The sequence below is a fragment of the Rhinolophus sinicus genome, chromosome 8 (assembly GCF_057876585.1).
Source record: "Rhinolophus sinicus isolate RSI-liver-muscle chromosome 8, RSI-T2T, whole genome shotgun sequence".
Taxonomy (NCBI): Eukaryota; Metazoa; Chordata; class Mammalia; order Chiroptera; family Rhinolophidae; genus Rhinolophus; species Rhinolophus sinicus.
The window spans coordinates 77617335-77631052 of NC_142508.1; the positions used below are offsets into that span (position 1 = coordinate 77617335).

The 13718-nt window shown below is 58.9% G+C and overlaps 1 protein-coding gene across 11 annotated transcripts in view; it reads right to left on the reverse strand.

Moving 5' to 3' along the window:
- Positions 1 to 13718, reverse strand: part of ADCY7 (adenylate cyclase 7) — a 65564-nt gene that overhangs the window by 9229 nt on the left and 42617 nt on the right. For all 11 annotated transcript variants that reach the window (XR_016022111.1, XR_016022112.1, XR_016022110.1 and 8 more), the window contains exons 6-15: positions 13330 to 13478; positions 12151 to 12262; positions 8750 to 8877; positions 7245 to 7403; positions 6897 to 7029; positions 3443 to 3634; positions 3058 to 3092; positions 2474 to 2557; positions 2194 to 2266; positions 844 to 941 (exon numbers count right to left, since the gene is read on the reverse strand). Coding sequence is in view for 7 of the 11 variants with exons in the window: in XM_088800357.1 (XP_088656483.1) it covers positions 844 to 941; positions 2194 to 2266; positions 2474 to 2557; positions 3058 to 3092; positions 3443 to 3634; positions 6897 to 7029; positions 7245 to 7403; positions 8750 to 8877; positions 12151 to 12262; positions 13330 to 13478 (1163 nt within the window). In the remaining 4 variants the exon portion in view is untranslated. The remainder of the gene's footprint in view (positions 1 to 843; positions 942 to 2193; positions 2267 to 2473; positions 2558 to 3057; positions 3093 to 3442; positions 3635 to 6896; positions 7030 to 7244; positions 7404 to 8749; positions 8878 to 12150; positions 12263 to 13329; positions 13479 to 13718) is intronic.

Here is a 13718-nt window from a genome sequence, read left to right on the forward strand (position 1 = left end):
GAGAGAAGGGAAAAAACCTAAGTTCTGGGGGATATCTGCTGGGGGACACGCCACAGACATGCTCTCCCAGCACCCAATTCTCAGGCACATGGTCACCTTCTGCCCCTCACCCCCGAAACTGCTATTCTACACTCAGCAGGTGGGTTGGGGGGGCGGGTCTTTGAAAACTGTGGTCCAGCTGCCCCACCAACAACACACGAGGCCTGGGCAAAACATGGAGCCCAAGGTCAACATCATGTCCCCATTTCTGGGCCAAGTGTTTAAGAAATGAGGGATGATGCAGCCCTGAGACTCAGGTCTGGCACAGAAGTGCCATCTAAACGAGTCCCTGCTTCGTCTTCATTAAGCGTATCCTAAACCACAATCCTAGTGGACTCAATGGCCTAACACCCTTCCAGAACACCAAATAGCTGATCTCCCTCCTGCCTGGGACCTCACCCCCCATCCCTGCCCCCACCGCAGGGCCCCTGAGGCAGAAGCAAGCGTCCCAGTGGCTCCTGGTGTACTCGCGGGCGCCCTGGATCAGGCAGCACCCCAGCCTCAAACTCCCACAGCTACCAGGGAGAGGACGGAGCGTGTGGTTTTAGGAGTCTGCCCTTCTAGGACTCCGAACACCTCAGGGAGAGTGGCAGACAGAAACGCCTGCAGGGCCATGCAGATAACAGGTGACTGCGAAGGTGAGAGGCCTCTGGGAGTAGAGAGGTCTGGAAAGTGCAGGTGTGGGGCCTGCAAGGCCAGGTCCAGTTTCCAGGACTCCGAGGTCTCAAGTTACTGAACTCTGAGCAGCTGGCCCCTCTCAGCCTGACCCCAGTGAGCTTGACCACCCTGCCCTCCCTGACTGACCTGGGCATCAGCAGGATATGGACGAGCAGGATGCAGATGAAGACGAGGCTGGCACAGGCGAAATAGTGGCGGGCCCGGGGGATGGGCGCCAGGCGGTACTGGGGGTGACAGCGACAGTGAGGGGTGGCTAGGACCCAGGGCGGCTGAGGACCCACCTGTAGGGCCACTGCTCTGACCCCTTCTCAGCCCACCCCAGCTCAAGTTAATTACCTTAAAAAAAAAATCTCACGCCCATCCTTACGTCATCATGAACAAATAACTCATTTGTTCCCACTTGGCTCTTTTATGTTTCAAGGGTGTACCTTCCCCTCCCCTACCCGCCGGGTCTCCTACTTTATTGCCAAGGTCCCAAAATGCCCAGGGCCTAAGTCCACAGATGGAAACCAAATCTGAGCTCCGGGGTTGCTGCAACTGGGGCTGGCGATGGGTCTGTCCTCACCCCAGACCGAGGAGTAAGCCGGCCTGAGCCCTGAGCTATGAGGTGGGGGGCCCCATGCTGCCTGGCCCTCCACACCAAGCACCATCACACCTTAGAGCTTGGTTTGCTCATTTGCACAAGGGCTCCAGGTGCAAATGAGCAAACCAAGCTCTAAGGTCTGGCAGCCTGCCCGGGGCACAGCCTGTGGAAGGCCCAGCAGGTAGTTTCCTGGTGAGCACATCTGCCTCCAGACTGCAAGCTCCCCACCCAGTGAACCCTCAACTCAGGGAGCAGAGCCCCAGTGAGAGGAACCCCCACCCCAATCCTAGAGGCCGAGGAGGAACAGAGGTCACAACACAGAGCATCGTGGGCTTGGTCACCCTCTCAGACGGGCCCCTCCTGAGGCCAAGACACCCCGATACCTCGGATAGCGTGAGATGGGTGACAGCGCCCAGCCTGGCAGGCCATGTGAGGGTTAAATGACAGAACGTGTGTGCCTAGGACATTGCCAGAGCCCCGTAGGCACTCAATAAATCAGCAAACGGTCACTACTGGTACCAAAACTCTTTACTATAGCAGCCAGGCAGGGAGCCAGTCAGGTCCCTTCAACACTGATACTAAGTTTGGGGCTTTTTCTTGATTTTAAGGCCAATGTCAGCCTGAGGCTGCCCTGGCCCTTATCAGCTGAGCTTCTGGCATTTGAAGGGACCAAAGTCTCCTAAACTCAAGTGGATGAAATCACAAATGGGGACACATCAGGTACAGGGGAGAGGCCCCAGATACAACCTCCTTCCCCACCCCCAACAGCCAGCTGGAGAGATTCCCCACCAACTCCCTGAACAGATCTGGGTGTATGGCTGCCCCACAGCCTATGCCCCTGCCCCACCCTGGGCCTCAGAGCCCCCATTCCTAAGGCGGCCCAGGGCCCTCACCTCTCGCTCAAAGCGCTTCTCCAGGAAGATGGACCCAAAGGTGTAAAAGTCGTCGGACTTGGAGCAGCAAGGCCTGTGGGGTTGCAGGTGCAGGCAGTGAGATGTGGGACCTGAGGAGGGGGTGTGGGGGGCAAGGGCCCACCCTCAGGAGGGAGAGGAGCTGCCACGGACACAGCTGGAGCTGGGCCACGGGTGGGCCTGTGAGGGCACTAGGTGGGCTGGCCATGGCGGGGGGTCCCCCTTTGAGGGGGCAGGGCGAGCCGACATCCAGGAGACTCACCGCGTGGAGCTGAGCCCCTCGATGGCTGACAGCATCTCATCATCGTATGAGTCATCCTCTGACCGCCCCTTGGGGGACGCACTTCTGGAATCAGACACCCACAAATACATCATCCCAGGAGCCACGTCCACATGTGCAGAGGGAGGGGCGTGGACAAGATGACTCACCCGAGTGGGGCACCCAGAGCCTCGTACAGGATGGTGGAGGGACAGGCAGGTCCCAATGAGGCCCAGAGAGCACAAGTGAAGGCCCAGCATCACCCAGCACTGCCCAGCAAGAAGCAGAGGGTAGACTCCTGGCCCCCAGTCAATGCCTCTTCCTCAGACCCACACGGTTCCTTCACAAGAACCCCACTGACCCCGGTACTGGGTGGGTACACAACAGGCACTCAAGCATTGTGAAGTTCTGGCTCCTGGAACACTCTGACCCTAGCCATGGCAACTCCATGGTCAGGGCTGGGCCTCGCAGAGCTTCCCTCCTTGGCAGAGGCTGGTCAGGGCAGCCTGCCTAGAGGAGGTGACTGGGGCAAGGCCAGCCAGGAAGGAAGACCACAGCTTAACAGGGGCAGGGGACAGCACACCTACCTGTCGGGGGTCCGGTGACGCCGCAAGGGGATGGCCTGGAAGGGAGGAGAGAAGACTCTTATTTCCCAGAACGCAGAGCAGGAAGTCCATCCCCAGACTAGGTCTGCTGTCCCGGATGCGCGGACAGGGTGTCAGGACTGTCCCAGCTGCAGGCGTCCTGACCCAAAGCTGAATTCAGTCAGGGGAATGAGGAGGATGGGGACATTGCAGCCACCCTGGGCATTCTCCAGGCATCTTCTTGTCCCAGGCGGGAGGCAGGGCAGAGACATGGCCCATTTCACAGATGGGGAAAGTGAGGCTAGACAGGAAGGACCCTTTAGCATAGGCTCTTCTGCCCCCTTCGCAGGGACCCCCGGGCTGCAGCTCTCTGGAGGACGAGTCCTACCTTGGGCCTCCGGCTGTTGGGGACAGGGGTCTCGCTGCTGCTCACACTCTCGCGGTGGTTGAGGTGTGCGAAGGGCCGCGCGGCCCCCCAGGACTCCAGGTAGCGAGTCATGCGCACGGACGCCCGCAACTTCAGGGCTGCATCCCCCTTGGGCTTGGGGAGGTGTTGGCTGGGCGGGGGTGGCTGCTGGCTCTGTGGGCAGACACAGATATGGCATGTCCCACCCCTCCTCTTTTGGTCCCTGAAACACAACACTGCCTGGAGCGTGGCCCATCTGGCCAAAAGGGAAAATGGCAAAAGAGCTGCTCGGTCTGCAGCCTTGGGGACTGGCTGAAGCCCAGTGCTCTCCCTGGCTTGGCTGGAGGGGTGGCCCCCCTCGGGGCCCTGTCCAGCTCGGGGCCCAGTCCTCCCCGAGTGAGGGAGACGAGTCACACACAGCTGTGCACAGCCCCTCACACCCTTCTCTGCCTCTCCAGGGACAGAAGCCCTAAGGCCTGCCTTGCCCGGTGAGGCTCCTTGAAACCAGACACTGCTTGGGGCCTGAGAGCCCATCTGCCCCTCTCCATGAAGGCACCCTAGGGAGACAGCACCCAGGAAAGCCACTGGCATCCTGCCCACCTGCATGTGGCCAGCACATGTCCTTCCTGTGGGGAGCAGTGGGAGGAAAAGGGGTGCTGGCCAGCAACCCAAAGAGACGTCCCACTGAGGGGCCAGCCCCCAACCCCTCAGGGCACCATTATAGGGAACTCCACTCATGTGACCCCCAAACCTCAGCACGGGTCCATTACTTGCCATGGGCCTACCGTGGTTGTGCCAACGACAGGGTGGCTTGGCCAGGTCCTAACTGAGGGCCCTGCCTCCTCCACTCGTGTTCCACCCCCGTAAGAACAACACACCTTGGATCTATCCCGGCGAGGGATGCATAGCAGGACCGGGAAAGGGGGAAGGATGAGAAAGACCCCCAAGACCACCAGAAACAAGCTTGGGCCATCTTGAGGCCTGTTGAGTGCCCCTTCCCCCCTAACACTACTGGCCTCCAGGAGTCCCCACCTCCTTGGGTCCCTACAAACACCCACATGGACCAGCACCTATAGCCACAAACACCCGCTAAGCCAAGAGCAGCAACTTCTCTGGAAACGTCTAGCCTCCTTTTGGAATAGAAACATTTTTAATCACTGACAGGCGTCTCTCTGCTTAGCCAGAGAGGATGGCGGGGAATTCGGCCTTTGTGAGAGTTCCAGGGTCCAAAAATGCACTGTGACCTGCGACGGGGATGGACGTATGTCTCGGTCTCCCCCTCCACTGCCAGCAGCTCTGCCTACACAGCACCCAGCTAGCGGCTCAAGTTCAAGGTCGCTGGCACTTCTCTCCTAGGGTAAGGAAGCCGGGCACCCCAGCTTCCTGGGAAATACCGTGTTTCCCCAAAAATAAGACCTAACCAGAAAATAAGCCCTAGCATGATGTTTCAGGATGACATCCCCTGAACATAAGCCCTAATGTTTGTTTTGGAGCAAAAATTATTATAATACCCGGTCTTATTTTCAGGGGGAACATGGTAAACATGTGCTAAAGATATATTGGTTCTGAGTGAAAACATGCCTGTTCAGAAGTGGGCCCCTGCAACCTTCACGGCCCACAGATGACTGTCCACAGGTGGCCCTCCACACGTCACAATCGGTGTCAGTCAGAGCCTCCGGAAGCCCGAGATGGGAAAGGACCCCCACGTGCACACGGGAGGGCGGTCCACCTGAGCACAGGTGGTGCGTGCACAGTTGTGAGAAGCAATGAGGACGTCCCCTGTGCACACACAGGGGAAGGTCTGCAAGGTGTGGTCAGGTGGAGAAGGTACGGTACCACCTGGGGACTTATGTTCAGGGGGTGTCATCCTGAAAAATCACGCTAGGGTGGCGGGGGGACTCACCACCGCTGGCTTGGCAACGTGGGCAGATGTGAACCTTTCAATCTACTTACATGGGCACAGAGGTCTCTGTGGAAGGAACTCAAGAAATCACATACACCCTTGAGGGGGGCATGCTGGCTGAGGACGAGGACGCACAGGAAACTTTCGACAACACGCCCCTCATGCCTTTTGCATTTTCAACAATGAGAATGACTAATACTAAGCAAAGGTGGGTGTGGGCGGCAGCGCTGCCCCGTTAAACCCTGGACGAGACACATCTTACTGAACAGGTTATTGACTGGGCATCTTGTAGTTGTACTTGCTGGATCTGGCAGCCCGCAGGGTGGCTCCACGCCAGGCCCTGTGCGAGGCATGGGGGTGGCTGACTGGAGGAGGGGACCCCTGAGCCCACCTACATGGAGCTCACCCTGACAAGCAAAAGGAGAGAGAAACAGGAGCATTTGGGACAGAGGGAAAAGGGCTCTGGAGGAGGAAGCAGCAGTGACAGGGTTCTGCAGAAGGAAGAGCCCAGCAGTGGAGGGACACAAGGATGGCACAGGCTGGGGTGAAGTGTGCTCAGGAGGGAGGCAGGGGGTCAGAGAAAAGGGCAGGGCCCAGAGCTATGCGGTACAGGGTAACGGCTGCATTGTATTCCAGGATGGTGGGGGGAGCAGCGCAAGGTACCCAGGAGGGGCTTCCCAGATGTTAACTCTGGACCCCCGGACATGGGGCCCCGGGGGACCTCAGCAGGATGAGGTTGAAGGAGATGGGGGGATGGGCTAGAGAAGCGTGAGCAGATGCTGGGGTGGGGGGATCACAGGCTGGCCCGCACTCCCTGGAGACTGGTAGTCGGGCCAGCCCTGAGGATAGGCCAAAGTAAGAGGGAGCTGGAAGAGCCTGCCATGGCTGACATTCTTGAGCAAGCCCCAAGGATGATTCACCAGCAGCTACAAGACAGACTGGCCTCCTGGGGCGGGGAAGAATGGCCTGTACAGGCGCGGGGCAGGCTGGGAGCAGCCCAGCAGCCTCCCCCACCGTGGGGTCCTGATGGAGAAGATGGAGGCATGGACCAGCCAGGCCGACTCCACGGGCCAGAGCCCAGGACATACAGAGGCCCTGCCCAGTGGCCCCCTGGCCATTCCCTGCTTTTCTGAGTCTCATCCAAAGCACGCTTTCAAAATGTGTGTCTTTTGAAAATCCCAGAAGTTAGTGACAACCTCATGGAAAGTAAACTCATAGAGACTATTATTTCAAGAGTGTTTCTGATGAGCCCAGGTCGCGGTGAGAGCTTCACTCAGATTAGCGATTTCTCCTCGTGAGGTAGGCACTGTTGTTATTCCCATTTCACAGAAAAGAACAGTGTGGGCCAGAGTGGTTCTTACGGGGGGCCTAGAACTTGCCCAGGGCCTTGGAGCTACCCCGAGAAGGCCTCTTCCACACCTCTCCACAGCCCTGAAGAGAAAACCACTCTCCCTCCACAGGGCCCTCCCCTGGGGCGTGGGGTCTCTGCCCAGCACAGCCAGCCCCCCAGCCTGCTGCATCTGAGCCTCCTACCCGGGGGTCGATGACCAGGTAGGTTCGGATGTTCATCTCTTTCAGGTAAGGATCCCGCTGCTGCCCGTGACCGTCCTCCACCTCATACGCCTTGTCCAGGTGGTTCAGTGTTGCCTCTGTGATGTGTACCCGCCTGGAGAAGAACCGAGTCAGACAGAGCAGCCAGGCCCAGAGAGGGCTGGCACCCACCTGGGGATGCACAGCAGCCAGGGCCGAGCAGGCTGGAGCCCAAGCAGGCTGGCTCCCCACACTGCAAGGTCACTAATTCCATCTCTGACCCCACCCTGACACCCCCAGCCCAGAGCCGGCCCCCAGCCTCTGACCCCACTGCTCTCCACCGAGCCTCACCCAGGGACTCCAGCCGCCTCCATCCTGTTGGCAAGGGACACGTCGTGGGACCACACGTCATACTGCCACTTGCGCAGCCCGATGACACCACACAGCACGTTCCCCGAGTGGATGCCCACACGCATGCTGATGTCCACACCCGTGGCCTCCCGCACCTGCCTGGGGCAGAGCAGTGCGGTCACCCCACCCCAGCTGCGGTGCTGGCGGGGCTCTAACGCCTAGGACAGACTTGAGGTCCCAGGTACGGGGCATGGCCTGGGTGGGGGCAGAGCGAGGGTTATAGGGGAGGGTGCAGGAACGGGGCAGCCCAGCTCACAGAAGCAAATGTGCCCAGCCTGATGGGGCAGCCTCCTCGAAAGGAACTGAGCACCTTGTGTGTGGGAGTGTGCAAATCGGTGTGGCCACCCCCACGTGCAAAGGCTGCGAGGAGGAGGAGGAATTCCAAGTGTCATTAGTCACTGCAGCTCATTTTGAAGGGCCTATAAAGTACTCTCACTGGGTGTTTGCCCAGCCCACAGCCCTGGCTGGGTTTGCAAAGGCTACCAGGGTCTGTAGAGGGGACCCAGGCACCACCCCAAACCCAGCAGTGACGAAGAAGACAGGGCCAGCCTTTGGGGGTCTTCTCCGGGAAATAGCACCACTCAGGACAAACAGCCGGGACATGGGGCACCCCCAAACATGAGCAGTGCCTCTCGGTCCCTTTGATAAGAGTGTGACGGCTCAGGGAGCGGACGGCGCCATGTGTCCACCAACGGGCCTGGGGATGGACAAGCCTGCGGAGCCAAAGCCAGAGGAGCAGAAGGGGCCTACACAACCTCCACACATTCTCGGGAAAGAAACTGAGATGGGGGAGGGGGACCTGCCTGAGGTCGCCTGGGCAGACACAGAGCCAAGCTAGAACCTGAACCCCAACGCCATGTCCAGTGTTTTTCCTGCCATTTCTGGTGCGATTTCAGGACGCATCTGTGCCCCTTTAGGCAGCCCAGCCGCACAGACACCGGTGAGTTGGGCTCAGCCCACCACCACCCACCTCACCCCCATGGTGGGTGCCTCTCCAGACCACTGCTGCTGGGGCTCCAGAGAACCTTGAGGGGAGTCGATGCTGGTGGGAAGGAGCCCTAGGAGGCTGGGGGTCTCCTTGCAGCTCTGAGGGCCGGTCCCATTACTCTGAGGTCTTCGTGGGGAGGAAGCAGATGGAGCCGTGGAGTTGGTCCCCAAGTCTGCAAGTGCCTCCCGCTGCTACTTAGACTCAGGAGGAAGAGAGCCCGGCTGCCCATCCTCACGCCCCCCCGGCTCTGAGATTCTGACGTTCTGTGGGACTCGGAGACCCAGTCGGAGGGATGCACACAGACAGCTGAGTGCTCCAGGCAAGCCACCTGTACCCCTGAGCATCAGTTTCCTCATCTGCAAGATGGGGACAATGCATTCCCTACCATGCCTTGGGAGGCAGGAGGGGCCGTTGCAGGGACAGGCCCCAACACCCTGGACCTGTCCATGGTACCTACTTAATGGCCTCGCACATGTCCAGCCCCATCTTCACACAGTTCCGGGCGTGCGTGGGCAGGGACACGGGTAAGCCCGACACGCAGTAGTAGCAGTCGCCCAGAATCTTGATCCGCATGCACTCGTTGGCCTATAGGGCAAGGGAGAGGCCTGGTCAGCCAGTGGCCGAGGGTCCCACAGGCCCGCTACCTCCCCACACCCTCCAGGGGAACCAGGCTCTTTCCCTGCCAGGGGCTTCCTCCTGGGGTACCAGCCACCAGTAGCTGTTCCTGGGCCTGGCGAAAGGACGGGACGCGGGGGCTCTCCAGGAGGAATGCCAAGCATCAGTGGCAAAAACGTGTTACTAAGGGTAGCCACCTGAGTGCCTCTGGGGGAGGCGCCCCCTTTGTTGCATTCATCCATGCAGTACTTGAGTACCTGTGTGCCCTGCCCTGCCCAGGCACTGGGACACAGCAGTGAACAAAACAGACAAAAGTCCCTACAATCTTGGAGCTCACACACTGGTGGCAGGATTGGACACCAAACTAGATAAATAAAATCTAAAGACATCCAATGATGATAAGTGCTAAGAGGGGAAATGAGGCATGGGAGCGGAGCGGAAGTTCCTAGGAGGCCAGAAAAGGCCTCTCAGAGAAGCTAACATTCGAGCAAAGACCTAGAGGAACCAAGAGAGCAAGGCATGCCAGCATCTGGAGGAACAGCCTTCCAGGCAGAAGGAGGAAGCAGCATGTGCAAAGGGCCTGGGCCCAGAAGCTGTCTGAGACACAGCACAGCAGTCAGCGTAGCTGAATTGGAGCCAGAAGGGGAAACAAGACAGAGGTGGCAGGTGTCAAGGTCACCCAAGAGGGGGTTATGCTGCTAGAGCTGCCGGGTTTGGGGAGTCGGGGCAGAAAAGACAGGAAAGATGAGGTGAGGAGAGAGGCTGAGATCATACAGGAAAATGTCCGTGGGGGAAGGGAGGCCCAGTCTGTTTGAGGTTCCATCTAGGGTGGTTCTGCAGCCACCAGACCCTCCGTAAGCCCTCGGCAGAGGTAGCTACACATACAAGGCCTCAGGGGTGGGGTTCTCAGGAACATGATGGAGTTATGTGTGGGTTCTAGTCCCACTCCCCCCCACCCATGGAGGCCTCGCAGGCAGCCTCGCCTTCTGGCTTCTGATGGGGAGAGAGGCGGGGGCTACACCCCAGCTCCTTCCTGCAGGGATCCAAAGGCCCGGGCACCCTCCTGGAACCAAGGTATCCTCTGTGTCCAGGTCTCCTGCAGATCAGGCCTGGGGTGATGGCCCAGCGTCAATGACCAGGCAGAACACCATCCCTCCCTAGGTCCCTGTACCTGCCATGTCTTTCTGAGCCGTCCCTTCACTACGCCCTCTTCCAATGACTCCATTTGAGTGTGTGCCAGCTGTTTCCTGCTGGGCCCCATCTGGCACATGCTGAGTTACAAAGGGCCTGGCCCAGCGGTGTGAGGAGAGTGGCTTTCCTAGAAAGCAGCAGGACTCCAGCTGCCCTAACGTCCCCTGGGGCCAGGCGCAGGCCTGCCCTCTGGACCTAGTCTGCTGTCACATTCCCCAGGCTGTAATTCCTTGTCTGACAAACTGGGGAAGCTGGGAGTGTGTTGGGGGCGATGGGTTCCCAAGCCCAGATGCAATGTGACACTCCAGAGCAGGTCTTCCTCTCAGGAGTCACAGTTCTGGAATCTGATTGCTGATAGGAGAAAAGGCTGGAACCAGCCCCGCCCGTCTCTGCCCAGGGACTGGACGCCCCAACTAGGAGGCTGGCACCTGCCAACAGCCTTCCTGTCCCCATCTGTACTGTCTCCTGGGTCTGCCACAGAGGCAGGGCTGCGTCTAAAAGGGCAAGGGCAGGTCCTTGGGCTTTGTGGCAGGAAAAGGGCCGGCTGTGGTTGAGACCCTGACCCCTAGCCCCACATATGGCCCAACTTCTGGAACTCCCACCCGCTGATTTAGAAGTCATGAAAGAAGGAAGCTCTTAAAGGAAGGCTCCAAACTAGAGAAACCCTCTGAGTCACTCGGTCTGCAATCCCTGGAGGGGGTTGCAGGAGTAGGGGACTGTTCTCCAGAGCACCCCTGGCCAGGAGTGTCGAACTATAGTTTGGTTACCCCCTGCAACGGGAAACTCATCCTCTGAAATGGAGCCACTCCCATGCAGGCAGTCCCTCCTAAAATTGAACAGCTCTGACCATAAAAAATTCTTCCTAGTGTGGAAGACTCTTTCTATCAAGTTCTAGACCATTGATTCTCTGCACATGGAGTCACCTGGGAGGCTCTTAAAAACTCTCATGGGTTAGGCATGGGTATTGTTTTATTTAAGCTTTCCACATGATTCAAATAGGCAGTCAAGATAGAGAGGCATGGCCTTAAATCTTACATTTCAGTCTCTACTTAGTGGCCACCTCTTCTGGGAAGCCTGTCTTGACCACCTGAGTCTGGGCTAGGCATTCCCCAGTTCTGCCCCCTGCACCCCACTCCAAACCATAATACCTTGAGGCCAGGAGCAAGTTGAGGGTAGGCTGGAGCTCAGGGCTGCCACTCAGCAGGGCTTGGGACCATTATGTAAATTAATGAAAAACTGAGGCCCCTCCCCCTAAAAACACACCCAACCCCCAGGCTGAGTGCTGCTCTAAAAGACACAACAGCCCTGTCTGGTCTCCAGACCTCTCTGCCCTAGGCTATGCCCTAGAGACTCCCCTTGCCAGCTCCCTGATCCCAGGACCTAGGTCAAGTCCCACTGCTCACCTGAGCCCGCAAGTCTTTGCATGATTAACCCTGTGACCTTGTCCCCTTCCCACTCAGTCCCATTCTCACTGAGCTACTTTCACGCCATGAGCACACTGAGCTTTCTTTCTACTCCAGGCTCTTGCATATGCTGTTCCCTCTGCCACAGCACTGTTCCATTTCCCCTTCAGGTCTCTTTTTAGGTTTCTCAAACTTTAATGTACACAGGATTCACCTGGGATGTTGTGAAAAGGCAGATTCTGGGTAGGCCTGGCATTCCACAGGCCTCCCAAGCCCCCAGGTGAGGGATCCAAGGCTGGGGCCTTGTGTAGTGAGCTTGGAGCTCTGGAGCCTCCTCCTCCAGGCAGCCTTCCAGAGCCGGCTCTCAGGTCCCCAGACCCTGTGCATCCCCTGGTATGTACTGTCAGTCTCCCTACCGGCCTCGCCATCTGGGGGACAGGATTCTAGCAGCCTCAGCCACCACTCGACCCCCACTTCTACCATGGGGCCCTCGGGAGCGTTTGCCGACTGATGGCTAAAATTCAGCGCGGGCCGCCCTGTGCCCACCTTGGCACAGCACTGCGCACAGGACGCCCCGTGGGTGCCATGCGAGGGGACTCCTGCCTTTTCCATCTGCAAAGGGGAGGGGGGCACCGGCCAGTGTGCTCACCTTGGCTATCTGGTCAAACTTGCCGAAGAGCTCGTTCAGCATCACCACCAGCTCTTTAGGGGAGCAGTCGCTGGCCAAGCGCGTGAAGCCCACGATGTCCGCGTAGAGGATGCTGGGGGTGGAGCGGGGCCAGCGAGAGGGTCAGAGCCAGCTCCCTGGAGGAGGGGGCTGCAGGAGCACGGGGACCATCTGGAGCCCCAGTCACTCCTGCTATTCCTCACGGGAGAGCAGCTCCGGCCATAAAGACGAAACAAAGTTCCAGAGCCTTCCCATTAAGGCGAACTCCAGGGTGTGTATACAGGGGCCCTTCAGACTCCCACCCCCAGGCGCCATCACTGCAGACGTTAAATGGTGCTCTTCTGGGTGGAGAGGGCTCTGGAACCTCAGAAGTTCTTTTTTTCCTGGGTCTGGATTTTCACCTTTGCACAGACTTCAGAACTAAACTCCCTGGTGAGATGTGACTCCATGTTCCCTCAAGCAAAGCTCTACACCCAACACTTTACACAGGTCTAGTCCTCTCACTACCCTTGTAGGACTCCCAGTCTACAGATGAGCAATCTGAGGCTCCGGGATGCTCAGGCTGCCTGGAAAGCCACAGGTGGAATTTGTACCAGATTGCCCAGCTCCAGAGTCTGTGAGTTCTGGACCATCCACAGCCCAGAGAGAAGGCAGCCGGGCCAACCTCGGGCATAAGACTGAGCCTCTAGGCAGAGGACCAGGTGGAGCTGGCAGCACCCACATCTACACTTCACTCAGGCTGGCACATTCAGGTAAGATTCTGCAGCCCCTTCGAGTCAGCCGAAGACGTGTCAGGACCAGGGGTTGTTGGCGGTCACCAAGCCCTGGGGGCCTTCACCTCCTTTGAGGGTCCTGTGCCCCTTTGAGAATCATTGGAAAGGACTCTTTTCCTCCCAACAGTCACGTCTGTGCAGTTTGAAAACTTTAGGGGATTAATGGATCTCCCTCAGCACCAACCTAATCCGATCCCGCCCCTGGGGAAACCAGTGGGGAGGCCGAGGCCCAGTCAGGGGCCTGCATTTACCTCTCCCTAATCCGTGAGTGAGCTGGGGTCTGGGTCTCTTATGGGCGGAGAGAGCTCTGGAGACACAGGAGGGCAGGGGGGCCGCCTGCCCCGACTCCCCGGGAGACCCTGTGCACACAGGCCCGGCCCCCACCCACCTGACGTTCTGGTGCCGCTTGACGTAGAGGCTGTGGAAGTTGTTGTCCGGCATATAGCGCCGGTCGCCACGCTCCTTGAGCCGCTCGATGATGGTCAGCTTCATGCCCATGGAGATGTGGGCCGGCAGTATGGACAGCAGCAGGTTCTCCTGGGCACCGGCGGGGACAGGCAGGGCCACGTCAGCCCCAGGCGTGGCCTCCCGGGCCTCCATTCTCCTGCCCTCCTTCCTGCCCTGCCCACCACAGCCGCCCTCTCTGCTGGCCGCCATCCCGCCAGGTACACATCCTCCCGCGCCCCCGGCAGCGCCCCCGGGTGAGGCCTGCGAGTGTGTCCAGCCATGCGCCCCATGCACACGCTGCTCAACCAGAGTCTGACGTCCACAGAGAAA